This window comes from Ambystoma mexicanum, chromosome 1p (assembly GCF_040938575.1).
Source record: "Ambystoma mexicanum isolate Mex_15411 chromosome 1p, UKY_AmexF1_1, whole genome shotgun sequence".
NCBI lineage: Eukaryota > Metazoa > Chordata > Amphibia > Caudata > Ambystomatidae > Ambystoma > Ambystoma mexicanum.
Genome location: NC_090921.1, coordinates 305,150,942 through 305,167,995, shown reverse-complemented (window position 1 = coordinate 305,167,995; position 17,054 = coordinate 305,150,942). Strand labels below are relative to the sequence as shown.

At 46.4% G+C, this 17,054-nt stretch overlaps 1 protein-coding gene across 1 annotated transcript in view; it reads left to right on the top strand.

The window, feature by feature from the left end:
- WDR18 (WD repeat domain 18) overlaps positions 1-17,054 on the top strand; it is a 487,280-nt gene that overhangs the window by 199,859 nt on the left and 270,367 nt on the right. Inside the window, exon 3 of the mRNA XM_069647517.1 lies at positions 4,583-4,716. Coding sequence (XP_069503618.1) covers positions 4,583-4,716 — 134 coding nt within the window. The remainder of the gene's footprint in view (positions 1-4,582; positions 4,717-17,054) is intronic.

The window sequence follows — 17,054 nt, the reverse complement described above, 5'->3', positions numbered from 1 at the left end:
CTGGTGTGAGACTTTAGGGGCGTGCCTTCACATCCATGGATTCCAACTCCCATCATCACTCTGGTACTGAGACAAAGCGAAGGATGAGAGAGTGGGCAAAGAGGACAGGTACCCAACGTACAACGTGCAGGCTAGTTGTTTTTCAAAGCCTACAGTGCGCAGGACATTTAAAGATGGTGACAGTACTAAGAAGTTGATCAGTGCAGGAGAGAACGGAAAACCCCAGGTGGAGGCTTGCGAATGAGAGACACAGAGAGAAGGTTACCGGGACTGAAGGAGGGATGCCGCTGACAAGCAGGAAATGCCGTGGAGACACGAGGCGCTGCGCCGAAGCTCCTGGGAGTCGGGCCACACATGGAAGAAACATTTGTCAGTCCAAACGGAGAGAGGAAGCCAATGTGTGACCGCAGAGCCGCACAAGCCGTACAGAACGCCAGAGAGACCTCCAGGGTCCACCAGGGTGGAAAGCAAATGAAGCGCCTGTTCCACAAAGGCGCTGGCAGTTGGGGAAGTGGGAAGAGACCATCGAGTCTGCACAGAGCAAATGGGGACCCCTGGGACATTTCGACAAGCGCGTCAGACGGCATTTGATCAATTTAAGATTGTTAACGATGAAAAGAGCATAAGAAGAATATTTGAATCCATTCAAGATAAAGTATTGATTCAACAACCAATAAGAAGGTTTGTATGCAGGCAAGACACAGTACCAAGAGAAACCCCAATCCAATACAGGTGTATGATGCCAGTGTGGGGGAGAGGTTGAGCAAGTTCTACTCTAGGCAAATATACCAAATACCTCACAGTATAGACCATTTTTCTTTATAACCAATAAACTGTGAATCAATTAAGAGAAGTCCTGGCAGACAAGTACACCAGGCAGTTGAGGTTATGTAAAGATCCCTGGCAGGAGAGTATACCAGGGAATCTGAAAGGAACCATGAACGAAATTCTGGCAGGCGAGTATGCCACTTGGATGAGATTGAGTGTGGATGAGATTGAGCGAAGACACCAGGCAATCTGCAGAGTTAAAGGAAATCTTCCAGAACGACTGTTGCAAAACTTGAGATTTAAACAAGAACTTGGGAGTCCAGTGATGAAACAAAGTAACTGTTAATTAAAATGGAACCTCTATTTAAAGACACTAGGGAAAGGGATCCACCCTCTGAATCCAGGCGGCTCTACCTTGGAGAACATTTTTTTGTGGATTCATTATTCTATTTTGGTTTTGGGACACTTTTGCTAACATCAAGAAAAAGACAATTCCATGCATGATTTGTTTTAGTGCAAGTGTCAGGATAGTCTTTTTTGGACACAAGGACTGCTTTTCAGTTACTGGCTATCTGGCATAGATTGTTCTCTTGATTTTTAGGTAGGGAAATTCCTCTTTGAATATGGCCAGTATGCAGTTTCAATAAATGTCTTTATTTCAGAAGATGAATATCTTGCGTCTGACTCTCGTTTCCGACCCCTCACAATGCCCAGAACAAAAGCCATGCCACAGTAAGAAAGGGCTAGACTGGCTGCCCCAAAATGCCAGACCAGGCAAGTAATAACACATACTTGCCATGGTGTCCTGCTGCCAGGAGGAAAATGAATCATCGTGCCCAGGCACCAGCCTAAATGTCCAGGTCAGGCTACTGAAAGAGCCACTGGAGGGGGCAAGACCCCCTGCCCTCCCTGCTCGGTATGCCACTGGATACAAGCTGTTCAATATGAAGGTATGTAGGGGTAGAGTGGTAGCAGTGGGCATCCATGGATTTGGGGCCAACATTAGGGCCCCGCCACATCAGCTTGGGAGGGGAGGGGGTGTCTTTCAAGGGCTCACCTGAGCGGGCACGGTGGGTGAAGGCACTGCAGGCACTTGACGAGAGCAGGGTGCATTTTATCACAATAGGGGGTGGCTGTCAAACCAGCATGTGGGGTGGGAGGGAAGCTGGGAGTGTGGCGCCAAATTAGAACGCTGCTGCAAAACTTAGCAGCAGCGCTGTTTGTAATTAAGGGATTAACTCCTTGCTCCGTTGTCCTTGCTAGAGCTGCGGCTGTCAAACCAGCATGGCAAAGGCAGTTCCATGCTTATTTTACAGCAGCAGCACTATTGAAGCAATTACCCGCTCCAGCAAGGAGTTTATCACTTAATTAAATACAGCACTGCTGCTAGTTTTGCAGCAGTGCGCTATTTAATTTGGTGACCCCACCACCCTCTTATACCCAACCACCCCACACCGAGGGGCATGGGGTTTGGGAGTGGGGGCGCTACATTTTGTTGACTCATTCCAGGCATTAGCAGTGCGAAGGCCAGTTCTGCATGGATTTATACAGGAAATAACGCCCTGATCAGAAGTAGTCCAGGGATTAGCATGTGGATCCAGAACCTGCATTCTGCTCTGCTATAAGGTTCATGAATTGACCCTGGGATATAGACCGTAGTATGCTGAGCTTGAGATGTGCAGCATTGGATGCAGGCAGTTAGAGCCTGCAGTGTGCAGAGCTGATGAGGTATGGCATAACTCGGGCGTTTCTTCTAATTTTAGGTTTTGATCAGAAAGGTGACCTTGCTTTTTTCAGAACTGTTTTAATCCTACACTACATGAATTTGCATGTGGTCAATACTTGGCCTGAAGTAATCCCAGAGGATGTTTTGCCTCCTTCAAAGCCAAGAGCAATTTACTGTTAATTATAGGTCCTAAGTTTGGCGGTCTGTAAATAAGGGTCCCTGTAGCAAAGTACCAGCACTCTTTCCAGACCGCCATACTACGAGAATGCTGGTAGGGGCACAGATGCACCGGCAGGCCTGACCTGCCAATAAATCGGGCCCCTACCGGCATGTGTCTCACGGATGCACCAGCTTCGTAGGCAGCAGTGCCGGTGCTTCAGTGTCCCGATTTCCATGGAGTCCTATGGGAATGGGATTTACCAATCCAACGCCACGTGTGATATCTGGATCGCACCGGGATATCAAGCAGCGTTATCAGTGTTACGGGATTACCGCCAACCTAGTAACGAGGTCCGCAGTCTTAATGACAAGAGCGAAACTGCAAGTCCAGGATTTGGAAGTGTGGTTACGTAAAGTGCCAGAAGGCTGAATGTGTAACCATTTTAAGGTTGGGGACGTTGGCTGCTGATTCTAGAGGCGTCTATCAATGTCTGTTTATCCGTTCTTGTGTGCTGGTAGTGTTGCAAGCATAAACTGAACTGTCTTTTTTTTCTGCATTCGCCATACCAGTTCTACAAACCCTGACTTTGCAATTAAACCATTGACTGACTTTCTGAACCGTGTTACACATGTTGGTTGAATGTGGTGTTCCCCATGGCTCCAACCTCTCACCCTGGCTTTTCAACTTTTACTTGGCACCTATAGCTCAACTCATCTCTACCTTCTCTTCTAACTTTGTGTTATGCGGATGACACTTGCCTCTCCTTCAGGCTCCCCTCAGCCTCCTCTTCTCTCTCGCTCATTCCCGTCTGTCTATCCACGATTCAGGAATGGTGCGCCTCCCAGGATCTTTGCCTTAATGCCAGTAAGATTGAGATCCTTCCCTTTGGGACCCCTTCTCCCGCTTTCCCTCTTTAGCTTTGGCCCTCTCCCTGTGCCTTCCTGCGAGGCAAAACACCTTGGTGTCCTCTTCGACTCCACTCTCTCCACACATCACGGACCTCTCTAAGAAGTCCCACTACTAGCTCCACCTCCTCACGGTCTCCAGAGCCCTGGTTCTCTCTAGGCTGGTGTACTGCAACAGCCTCTCTCTAAATCTACATGCCTGTACTCTTCACCCTCCCCAACTAATCCAGAACAGGACTGCAAGACTTGTCCTTGACCTCAGCCCAGGGATCGTATCTCTCCAACCCTGAAATCTCTCCACTGGCTCTCGGTGGATGCAAGGATCAAGTTCAAGACCCTCTGCATTGCCCACAAGACATTCTGGGGCCAAGGGAGCACACTACATTCAACTCTCCCTTCCTAAGCACTTTTTTTCTCGAGCCCTACGCTCATCAACCTCTAACTCTCCGAGGGTCATAAGCTTCTCCAGGCAGAGAGTGGGGGGGGGGGTTGATCTCTCTCTCCTCGGCTGGTACCTTCCTCTGGAACAGCCTCTTTCAAATTTGAGCAGGACCACCTAAGTTTCCGGAACCAACTCAAGACCTTACTTTTTTCTTCTGCTTTCTCTCCCCTGCTGATGTACTTGTATGCTGTGCTAACTGGTTACCTGGCCACCCTCTGAACCTTAATAGGCATCAGGCTCCTACAAGACCAGTAGTCCTTTATGCTGCTTTCGGGCTTACAGCGCACTGAAGGGCTATCTGCAACCCTACAGTCCGCTTGCTCCTAGCACTTACTCATCAGAGCTGGCCACCTCAGCGGCACTTACTTGAGCTTTGCCCTATTGAACTTCTCCCACCCTCACCCTGGCACTTCTCCTCCCCCTTCCACCTTGCACTATCTGAATGACACAAGGCATCTTAAGATGGTTTTGTCCTCCCTTTGTCTCCCCATCCTTGTCTTGTCGCGCCTAGAATCACTTGTGTACAGGTGCGTTATGAATGACTTGTATCATGTCCTACATTTTATTTCTTCTCATCATAGGTGTCTTCTGGCAGTCTACTGGCCATCCTGAGCAGACACTACCAGGATCTAACATGCATCTGTTTCACAGACGACAGCAGTCACTTTTTGTCAGGAGCCAAAGACAGCTTGGTCCTTGTATGGAGCCTTTACAGGTAAAAGCAGGGGAAATTAATTCCATGTGTTTTACTGATACTTGCTCGCAAAGGAGTAAGACATTGTTTTCACATTTGCAATTCCTCCTGGGTTCATGAATGACCAATGTCGTCATTCTGATTACCAAGCAAAATTGAGGGACTCCTTTGCCTAAACATATACACTTAGTCCCTCGATGTGTGCTTCCATTCTGAACTTCACAAATCCAACTAAAGTCAAAGGCTTTTGCTTCAGCACCCAAAACTTTGAGCAAACTGATGCCATAGCACTGTTATGCTCTACCCGAACATTGTCCCCTCAAAATGCTTCGAAACAGCTGCTTTACTCGTCGCTCCCTCCAAGTGGCGTCACAAGAAATCAGTATTGGGGGAGCAAACTAGGGGGCGGGGTGGTGGCACATTAAATAAGGGTCAATAGGCCAAAATGGTTTAAGTATACCTATATTTTACCAAGCTGGTAAAAATTCTGTCTTATTAAGCATGTTCATAGTAGGTTTAAGATGATGCAACCAGTTAATATACATCCTAAAAAGTTTATTCATGTCAACAATTGCAAAAATGCCCTATGCATCATTTTAACTCCGTGTAGTTTGATGTGGTATATAGCAGGAGATACATCACTTCCAGCTTAGCATTAAATAATTGTCTGTCAAAGAGTCAGTTTAGCAAAGAGATATCACTCATTCCTCAGTGATAGTCGAGAACAATCTATTTAACAGATTAAGTATCACCTACAGGTGCCGAGTACAGGGTGAAAGGAGTAACTGCACCCTTGGTGGTTTAGAATTGGTTTTTAGGAATCTCACTTTACCCCCATAGTTAGATGCAAGTCACCAATGGTGCAAAGGAGCATTTCCCCAACACATTTTCATGATGCCATTGCCCACAGTATATGCCAATATAAAAACATTTCCACGCTGGCTGCACCAATATGCACACATATTCCCATATAAGAACATATTCCTGTTGGCTCTGAGCATAATGCTAATAGTGGTACTATAAAAAAAAAAACAGGTCCACGCTTGTTCTGCCAATATATGGCCTTATCACCACGAAAAACATACTCCAGTTAGCTTTACTATTAAAAATGCCATGCCACAATATGAACAGAAGTCAAAACTGGCTGCATCAAAATGCCAACACTTATCATTTTTGCTTCATCAAAGATGCCCAATACAAAATCTCATGCCACAGTAAGACATGGCTCGACAAGCTGCACCAAAATGCCAGACTACCGAGGTAATAAACACTGATAGTGCTACCTTTTTAAATATTACTCACTACCAAATGGTTACCCACAGTAAGAAATGGCTAGACTGGCTGCATTAAAATGCCAGTCTAGCTACATAACACTCACGCTTCCTTTTATCAAAGATTCCTGTGGTGAATCCTGCAGAGCCATCACTGATTCCCCCCCACCCCCCAGTCTAAATTCTCCTCGCATTTGGCCAGGGGAAGGCAACTGCTACCTGATCCAGATCATGGGTGTGGCATTATGAGGAAGGATCCCATGGGAGGAGATGGCTGTTGGGGAGAATTGGTGACTCCCTTAGCAGAGGCACAGTATTTGTCATTTTGTGAGGATGAATATCCTATAATACCCAAATATTTAATGGCATGCTGCCACTATACAATTCCCACCCATGGGAAAGCCCCAAAGAAAACATATGAGAATCCCTCTAAACAGAATGTTTTCTGCTTTAGGAATATATGGGTCACATGTTGTACCCCCTGACAACAATGGTTCTGTCTTGGGTCTTCTTTCTTGGGTAAAGATCCTAAATGTAATGTTGTTGCACATAATGTTCATATGACATCTGCTGTTTCCTATAACCATCCGTTGAAACAACATTACTTTTGAAAACCTAGAAACATTATGGACTCCAGTGACCAGAATGCCTATAGTACTGGGACGAAGAAGAGGAGGGAAGAGTTCATGAGGATCACTGGTGATGTCAAACGGGCACGTGCAGTCTAGTTTAATTTCTAAATACCTGAGCCGGACATTTAAATTGAGAGCCCAACCACAGCTGATAGAGAGGAAGGGGAAGTAGAGCGACAGGAGCAGCAGAAGTAGAAGCCGAAGCGACAGAGGTTGCAGTCGGAGCAGAAGGCGCAGGGTTCTGCAGTTCGCAGCGGGAAGCAGACTCATGGAAGAAAACTGAGCTGCAAGAAGCCCAGCAGAGAGGGAAGTGCCCCCGAGTGACACAGGACCGCTGCAGTAGACAGTCATACCTGAAAAGCCGGTGAAGCCTTGCAAGCTCCCCGAAATTGCCTCCTGAGCAGCAGTGCTGGTGGACCGGAGAGGTTCTGACAGTGGCCTGAGGTCCTGCCTGCAGTGAGACCGCACCGCAGTCCTGTGAAAAGACTAGACGCTGAAGGAAGCCAGTGTGCTTACTTTTAGAGAGAGGTAACCTTGGTGCGTTCTAGGAGAGGTACAATTACAATGCAGACAATTGTGAAATCCAACTAAGTAGAAAAGAAGGGCAAACTTGGTACAATTCTCCTTACATGGGACATCAGTTTGGGTAAACGTGCAACCTGCATTGCCACCAGCCAAAAGACTGGAAGAGAACGAAGGGCAGAAAGGGTGCATTCTCCTCACATGGGATATGTGAGAAACCTGAGGGTATTCTCACTCCTATTCCCCAGGGGTCCTCGATGCCGGAGACCAGGGAAAGGCCATCGCTTTTGGATCCTGACCCTCTGGGTGGACAAGCGAGGCAGAATCCCCTGGGTGGTGGATCTTTGGGGACTGGGAGTGGGATGCCCTTGGGAGAGACATGGTATCCCCCTTTTCCTACTGACGATCAACCCAACCCTTCCCCCTTCTATCATGGGTTAATCACCTTCCCTGACTTCCTCATGTATAACCATTAACAGTACTGGGATGGAGAAGAGGCAACTGGGAGTAATGAAAACTAGGTGCTTCTACCACTCTTGTACTAGGACGAGGAAGAGACCTACAGAGTTGTATATGTCAGGCATGTCCCCTTAATGAGGGTCAGGCAGGGCTGATTACACTTTCGCACCTGCAGCCCGGACTGCAGGTGTATAAAAAGCTCAATCAAATGTCCGAGCGAGAGGCAGTGGCGGTGAGGGTGAAGCATGTAGCAGAGCGGCCAAGAGGAGCGGTGGGGAGTTGTATCGGTGCAGCACACCGATGGTTCATGTGAGTGCGGCCCGGGCGCTGAGGCTCTGTGGAACCGAACAAACACTGAAAGGGGAGCTGTGCATGGAGGCTGGCTGGTTTTCTGGTGTTAGAAGTGCTTGTTCTGCTAGGCTCAGGAGTGCCTGAGTGGTAGGAGGTGGAGCCCTGAGACGGTGAATAGAAAGCTGAGAGATCTGCACTGTGGGAACCTCCACAGAAACAACCAGTGAGTTTCTATGAGAATGGAAACCCCATATGCGAATGATTGAAGTTACGCAGAGGATTACTTTGTACCGGAGTGGTCGCCTGCATGATACAAGTTTTCGAAGGTCTCCAATATAATTCCTCATTAACAGGAAATTTACAAAGATGCAAGTGTCAACAAAATGAGCGGAATGAGACCTCTAACCATTATTGAATTCCGAACTGAATGAAAAGCTTAAAACGCACATCTTCATACTTATTGAATACCAAACTGAAAGCAAACTTGATAAATCTTAACTATTACTTATCAAGAAAACAAATGAATGAAGCTTTAAAATGTACATGTGCTAAGCTCAAAAGGGAAGGCAAATTTGAATGCAAGTATAATTCACATATGTGGAAACTACAAGTCCATCAAACTTTAAACTAAAGAAACTAATGCACATTGAACCGCAAAGTGAACAGAATCTTCACACTACAAATGAATCCAATATATATGTAACTCCAATGTGAATGGAACTTTGGAATTCTTTACCAAGTGACTCAAAGAAAAGTATATTAAACTGAGTGATAGACATTGTAAATAATATATCTTTGGAACTCTGGATCAACTGCAACTTAGTCAATATATTTTTGTACAGACTCAACTCTATTATAAAGAGGGTGCGAGTTTGGTGCAGAGCTTCAATAAAACTAACAAAATACCAATAAGACATTGAAAGTGAATCTTCTTCACTTAAGGACACAGTCTGAAGATATTTTGTGCTTGGAACTGTGGTTTGGAATGCGTTTAGCTGAACTTAAGGCGATCCTGAGATTTTATTATTGGAAATGTTTTATACTTGGGGAAGGGATCTGAAGGAAAGCTGGGAGCTGAACAGTGCTCTGAACTTCATGTTGAACATTTGTTTTGTTGGTTGCTGTTATACCTACACTCTGTATAGATTATGTGAAAAATCAGAGGGTGTTTCACCACCTAGTCCCTGGGGATCCCGTACTGGGAGGGCCAGGGAAAGGTTATTGCTTTCGGATCCAAGCCTGGGTGTGGACAAGCCAGGGAGGATCACCTGGGTCGGGGATACTCTGGGAGTGGGGGAATAACACCTGATGGCGAGACACAGTATCACCCTTTTTCCACAACCCATCTAACCCCCTGCTTATTTTATGGGAAACTTCAGCTCACATAATTCCTCCCCACTTCACCTTTACAACACTACTGGGCCAAGGAAATGTGGAATGAGGCCAGGAAGATTACCTCTACTGACTTGCAATGGCTCCGTCCCTTTAATGAGACCAGGCAGAGTCAGGCACATAATCCGAACTATACACACCTGCCACTTGTTAACACTCCGTGTCAGGATAAAAGATGGCGCGCACAGGCACACACTGAGCAAGACTGAGTATGAGAAGGAGCAGCTCTTTCGGAGCTGATGCGAACAAGGTTATGGAAGTTGGAAGGCCAAGGGTCTGATCTGCGGCGGTGAAAAACGAGAGCGAGCCAGACTAGAATTCCACACTTTTGGGAGGCTGTAAGGCTGAAACGGAGTGAGCGGAAAGGAGGAACTTTCAAGATGCTTCAGAGCGGCCTGCTACCTTCCCGGGTGAATGACAGAGTTGTGGAGCAGCAGAGGAGGCGATGGTAACGGCCTTGACTGTGATATGAAAGACGCTGAAGAGAGAAGCCAATTTACACGATTATGTGTTATCGGAGGCAACAAAAGCCTGGTTTGTGTTAAAAGTAACTGTAATCAAGAGAGTTTACGGTTGTGTGTGTGCCAATAAAACGTGTAGATGGAAAGGACAATTGTTGATTGATTAAGAAAGTATACCAAGTAACAGAGTGGTCTCCGGAGGATAGCTCAGGGGCAACTCGCTTGCCTTGGAAGCAAGACAACGTGGCGCAGCACATGTTCGATCCCCAGGTCCACACTTAGAAACCTCTGGGTATTAAGCGTGTTATAAATAACCAATTACTACAAACCTGTGAGGAGGAATCGCACATCTGAAATTCTCCATGAAATATTCTGAGTTGAAATGTATTAAACGGGATCCGAAGTCAAGTATCTGCGATCTTGAGCGATTGTTAAATAAGTAAAAATGTGAACTCTGAATATGCAGAGGGGGCAAAATATATGAATTTATAAGTGAAAGTTATTAAGAAAAAGAAACTACAAAGACCAAGTACTATTGGTGTTGCATATGAACTTTGAAAGGGGCCAATAGGGCAAAGTAAAGAGGATAAGAAACTACAATACAAGTACCAAGAAGCATTACCAGATGAGGAAAATTGTTGATTGTTGAATTGTGTAGGCAGAGGTTGAAGTGGTCATGCAGAGCACTATGTAAAAGCCTTGAGGTTTTGAAAGTCTACGACAGTGCAAAGATATAAAGAAAAAACGCGGTGAAGGGAATTCCCCCACAATGGGAAAGACGGGCTCGATCCAGGCGGAGGGAAGCCTGTATTGAATTGTGGTAAAGTAAATCGAGAACAGAACTGTGTGTTTAGGAGAAGCCAGACGAAGCCTAAGACTGCCAAACGCCTGAAGCCCAACTGTTGAATTGTACCAGTAAGCCAGAGTGGGTAAGACTGATAGAACTGTTCCATCCACCTATCCTTTTTAAGACACTCTTGAGACCCAGTGCTGCTGAACATGGGAAAGGGAGTTGTTACCTAAGCCATTCTGACCTTTCGTTTAAGAAACTATTTTTCCTTTGAGAAGGAGGGCAAGGTTCGTTTTGTTTTTGTTTTTTGTTTTTTTTTGTTTAGTTTACTAGACTGACTTGGACTTGTTTGTATTTTCTTTAATGGTTGTGACTATGCCCATTCTAGATTTTGGGCCAGTTAGGAATTCTACCAACCCAACCGAAACACTATAAAATAAAGGTTTTCGAAACATGTATCCATTGTCTGTGTCTACTATTAATACCATGCCTTCCTTACAATTAGATGTGAGGGCAAGTATAGGTTTTGGACACACAGATTCCCAAGTTGGACTCTTTGACTTTGATGTTCCTTAGTTTTGTTTTGGTAGGGAAATCCCTTTAACACAAACAAGAGGTAGGGGTACGGCTATTATACTGCTACACCGACAGCAACATCCCAAAATAGGTAGAAACCTATACATTTAACACAACAAGTGCAGGTGAGCAGTGCTCAAAAACAGGGGGACCACTCATGCTCTCTCTCACAAAATAGGAAAAGATGAAAAATAACACAGCTAAATGCTGTGTGGTAACCGCAAGGCTAGCATCGGAAAAAATTCAACCAAATGTTAGACAACAAAATTAGTTTAAAAAAATACAAATTTATTAATGAACATCAATAACAGCCCGGTATACATTGCATATCCTGTAAAATTAACAAACTACCAGGCAGAATAGAATGCACAGGGAAAAGAAAACCTAGCTTAAGTGGGTTTTCAGGCTAGACAATACAATGTGTCATGCCTATTGGTTAACCACAAGGTTTCAATTCTTAACCCAAAATGTGCTAAAATATCAATAATCCATTCACTAACACACCAATCCATTCCCATTCAACTCAACGTGTTTCATGCCTCACGCACTTCTCATACAATAAAATTAGGATAAATTCTTCAGGAGCGCTAATTTGCCTGTGAACAATTAGCAATGGCTCCTCTAAGGAGAAGGCCTACAATGGTCTTCAATTAGGAACCAAAGAAGTGTAGGGAAATCCCACCATAGTTTAGGGCAAGATAGACCTGTCTCCATCCTTACTTTTAAGTTAATAAAGTATTTTTGTTCATTCGGAATCTGTTGTCTTTGTCTTACTCCAAGATACCTTCACAGATACCAGTTTGGTGAAACGTGGAACCCCCGTTGACATTGCCACAAGCAGAGAAACCATTGAGAGTTGTGTGAAGTTAAAACCATTCCTGGCAGGCAAGTAGACCAGGAAAGGAACAGTTACAGTTGCTTTCAAATGGAAAGAAGAGAACTTTTCTTGCATAAAAGGGTTGTGTGTGAAGTTGAAACTATTCCTGACATGTGAGTAAACCGGGAAAGGAACAGTTCTCTTCAAGGAGAAAACTCGGTTTATATAAAGAGTGCTGATGAAAGAAGATACTTGCCTTATCACTTTATACTTTTGAGAAATGATTGTGTAACAAGAGACATTTGTTTTGCTTTCCTGCCAAAGATCTCCTATGACGAGAAGGGTAGTGAAATGTTCCCGAGTAATCGTCATTTTTGCTATTTGGACACTTTGTGGAAGAGACAGGATCTTTGGTGTTGAAGTGTTTTGTGGAAGAGACATTTTCTTTACCCATTTGAAAGAAGTGTTGGATGAAAGGAACCTTTTTCATTTAACTGAATAGAACATTGTTGAAACTGATCTATTTCCAAAGTATTCCTGAATTGATTCAAGGGAAGGCAATTAGATCCTCGTCACAAGGAATGCTTTATGGAAAATCTGAGTTTGAACTTTTGCACATTTGGTTAAGATAAAAACAGACCTATTTACCTTATGCACTTTGTATGTATTAGTGTGAGGGTCAGATACATTTGGAAACAAGGTCCTCTTTCTTTAACTTCTTTAGTTTGTTAGGTAGTAACATTTTGGTTAGTATAGGATCAGTTGGGCTTTGCCCCATCCCCTTATAATTTTAATAAATATGTTGAAAGTTGAGGAAACTACAACTTTGTGTCAGTATCTCATTTCTGACCCCTCACATTCCCAGTACAAAATATGTCACAGTAAGATATGGATCGACTGGCTGTATTAAAATGACAGTCTATGTAATAGCACTTAATTCTTGATTTATCATGGATTCCCAATAAAATGAATACCATGCCTGCCCCCTGGACCTTGCACTGGAAACTGATTTTGGCTGGTGGGGATAGGGGTTGTTTAACAGCATTTTAAAAATGCTGTTGATTGATTGATATTTTATTTCTATCGCGCTCGTACACAAGTGTTTCAGAGTGCAACAAGGCAAGGGAGGGGAACAGGGGCGAACAAAACAGCGATCTTACTAGGCCCAGTGACATTGAGAACGCGCAAGTGCATGGGAGAGGGGGAGGGGAAAAGTGCATGGAAGGGGGGGAGAGGTGGAAAGTGCGAAACAGAGGAGAAACAGATAAATAACAATAAATAAATAATAAAGGCAACAAACAGTGGTAATGCAGCCAGCAATTTGCAAGTGCTAGGTTTAAGGCAGCAGACAGGGTAGGTCTGATAAGTGCAGGAAGAAAAAAGGGGGGGGCTGTATGGGTACAGATACAGACCCCAGTGCAAGGGGTGGCCCGGAGGCAGTGCGGGAGGGGGGCAGGATGAGCCGGTACCTGGGCCCAAAAAACAGAGGGTGGCCAGGTGCACGGTGCCAAGAGAGAACAGATCAGCAGGGGAGAGGGGGAGCAAAGGCAGAAGAAAAGAGGAAGGTCTTGAGGTGCTTCCGGAACCGGAGATGGTTCTCAAGTTTTAGAGTGGCAGGGAGGCTGTTCCAGAGGGAGGCCCCAGCTGAAGACCGAGATCTACCCCCAGCTCGTTTCTTAGAAAAACGACTGACTCTGAGTGAGTTGGAGGTAGAGGAGCGAAGAGCTCGAGAGAGGAGGTATTTGCGGAGGGATAGCTGAAGGTATTTTGGACCCAGGCCCCAGAAAGCCTTGTGGACAATGCAGAGGGTTTTGAATTTAATCCTTGCATCCACTGCGAGCCAGTGGAGAGATTTCAGAGCTGGAGAGATACAATCCCAGGGCTTGAGGCCAAGGACAAGTCTTGCAGTCCTGTTCTGGATTAGCTGCAGAGGGCAGAGAGTAGAGGCAGGTAGATTTAGAAAGAGGCTGTTACAATAGTCCAAGCTAGAGAGAACCAGAGCTTGAGATACCTTGAGCTTCTGGGGGAAGGAGAGGAAAGGCAGAGTTCCTCTGAGGAGGTGCAGTCGGAAATTTGACTTTTTAGAGACCTCAGAGATGTGGGCGGAGAAGGAAAGGGTGGAGTCAAAGATGACCCGAGGTTCTTAGCCTCGCAGGTGGGGGTAGGAGGAGGGCCAAGGGAGGCCGGCCAGAGAGTGAGGGGAAAGGATGGTGAAGGTGTGCCGATGAGGAGGATCTCCGTCTTGCTGGCATTCATACAAATATCATTGGCGGCACACCAATCTTGAATGGCAGTTAGGCAATCAGAGATGAGAGAGGGAGAGGAGGTGGCAGAGGGCAGCTTGAAAATGAGTTGTCATCAGCGTAGCACTGGAAATTTGAGCAGAAAATGGCAATGCAGTGGGCGAGAGTTGCCAGGTATTGGTTGAAAAGCCAGGGCGAGAGGTTAGACCCCTGGGGAACACCACAGGTAGAGAGGAAGATGGATGGATGAAAGGAAGGACCAAGTGGGACCTGGGAGGGCCGATCTGAGAGGAAAGAGGTCAGCCAGGCCAGAGCCTGATCAGTGATGCCCAGGTTTTCACAGATGGTTGAGCAGGATGGTATGGTTGACCGTGTCGAAGGCAGAAGAGAGATCGAGGAGGATGAGGACAGATGGAATGTTAGAGTCAAGGTTGGTTAGCAGATCTTCACGGATGTTTAGGAGAGCAGTTTCCGTGTTCTGGTAGCTCTGAAGCCAGACTGGTGGTCATGGAGACAGCCAACAGAATTGGAATGAAGGTTAAGCTGAGAGATTGCCAACTTTTCCAGGAGTTTGCCAAGAAAGGGAGTAATGGAAATTGGGCGATAGTTAGCTGGACAAGAAGGATCATTTGTGGGTTTCTTGAGAAGAGGATGCACAAGAGTGTGCTTCAGAGGGGAGGGGAAGGATCCAGAGGCAAAGGAGTGGTTGCAAAAATCAGAAAGGGCCGGAGCGAGGGTGTCAATGTGGTCCTTTATGGTTTTAGAGGAACAGGGATGAACCTGTTTTGAAGAGGCTTTCATAGATCGGACTTGTCTAGCAACCTCGTCAGGGGTGAAAAGAGGAAAGGACGAGAAGGATAGTGGGAGGGTGGCTAAAGGAGGGTCAGCAAGCACAGATGGAGAGGGAAGAGGAGGAGTGTGGGTGGAGAGGGTGGACAGGATGTCCTGGGTTTTTTAAATGAAGTGAGAGGCAAGGGCATTGCAAAGAGCCTGGGAGGCGACAGGAGGGGTAGAGACTGCAGCAGGGTTGGCCAGCTCTTTGCAGATTTTAAAGAGTTTGGCCGAATTGTTAGATGCCGCAGAGACACAAGCTTGAATGTGGACTCTCTTCTTGGTGAGGACAGAGAGTCGTTATTGCCTTTGTAGCAGGCGACAGGCCAGCTTGTCAGAGGATGAACAGGAAGTCCTCCATTTCCCCTCAGCTGCCCTACACTTATGTTTAGGTGTAGCTAGATCAGAGTCATACCAGGAATTGGACTTGGCTTTGGACTTCAAACGGATCCTCATGACAGGGGCAAGAGCATCAAGCGTATCAGAAATTGAAGAGTAGAGCAGAGACAGGGCTGTATCAGGATGAGAGACAGCCAAAGGTGGAGGAGGGGAGAGAAAGTGGCTGCAAAAGCCTCAACTGACACACGCTTCATGGGCCGGATGTCCGAGAAGGTAGGTGGCAGTGTTGGGGTAGGCTTGGCTTGGGGGTGGAAGAGAGGGAGAGATGAGATGAGAGGAGGGAGTGATCGCTCCAGGAGAAGAGGAGTGGTCAGAGGGATGGAGAGGGGGAGGTCAGAGGAGATCAAGACATCGAGTGTGTGCCCTGCAGAGTGAGTTGGGCCAGAGGGGAGGATGGACAGGGAGAGGGAGTCACAGAGGTCACGGAAGAGTACAGAGGAGGAGCAAGGAGAGTCTAAATGTATATTTAGGTCACTGAGGAGGAGGATTTGAGTGGTAGAGGCCAGGAGGGAGGAGGAGAGGTCTGCCCACTCAGAGAGCAATGGGGTGATTTGACCAGGAGGCCGGTAGATGGTAACCACAGTAAGAGAATGGGTAGGCGAGAGAGAAAGCCTACAGACAAGGCATTCAAAAGAGAAGTAGGTGTGAGTGGGAATGATAGATGCAGGAATCCACTCAGGAAAGATCAGGGCTTAACCCCCCCACCGGACTGGGAGGATCTGGGTGCTGAGAGGATCTTGTAGCCATCAGGGAGGAGAGTGTCAAAGCTCGTGACTGAGCTGGCCGCGAACCATGTCTCAGTAAGACCAAGGACCTCAAGGTCTAGTTCTTCAAGGTGGTGGCAGATGTCAGAGGAGTGTTTGACGGCAGAGCGAGAGTTGAGAGTGGCAATATGAAGAAGGTTGCCAGCCTTAAAGACCTTCCGGGGAGGGGTACAGATCAGAGGTACACCCAGTGGAGGAGAAAGAGCCCTCGGAGGAGGAGGACGAGGAGGAGGAGGAGGAGGAGGAGGAGAGCGAGGGCAAGGTAGCCAAGGGGGGAGAGGAGGGGACAGCTGGAGATGAAACGAAAATGATGCGGCGAGTGAAGCACCCATCAAAGAGGAGGAGATTGGCCTGAGGACCTTGGACCATGACAGTGCCATTTAGATAGACATTAATGATGACTTTAGAGGAGTCGAAGGAAGCCATGAGAACTTCCCAGCGAGTGCCACCATTAATGAGAGAGGAGGAGATAGGGCAGAGCACAGAGACCATATGAGGAGTCCATAGATCTGGCGAAGGAACGACAAAGAGGATGTCGGTAAGGGTCTGTCTGGCTGAAGCATTGGAGTAGGTGTCGGCAATAGGAAGACCAGGATTAGAGGCCAAGATATCCTTTTTGAACTTCTTCCTACCAGACTTAGTGAGAAGGGAAGGATAGTCAATGGAGAAGCAGTTGGAGAAGATGGGAGAAACAGAAAGCGCCATTGGGGTGGAAGTAAGGAGAGGATGGAGATACTGGGGGGGGTGCTAAGGCAGATGGGTGTGAGACAAGAGTGGTGAGGTCACTGGGCTGGCAAGTTACAGAGAAGAAACAGTATACAAGCAAAATACAGAGAATTTCGCAATGGGCAGCAAGATAAGACTTTGTAGCACAAAGCAAAAACAGCAAGATTTGACTTTTTCTATCTTGG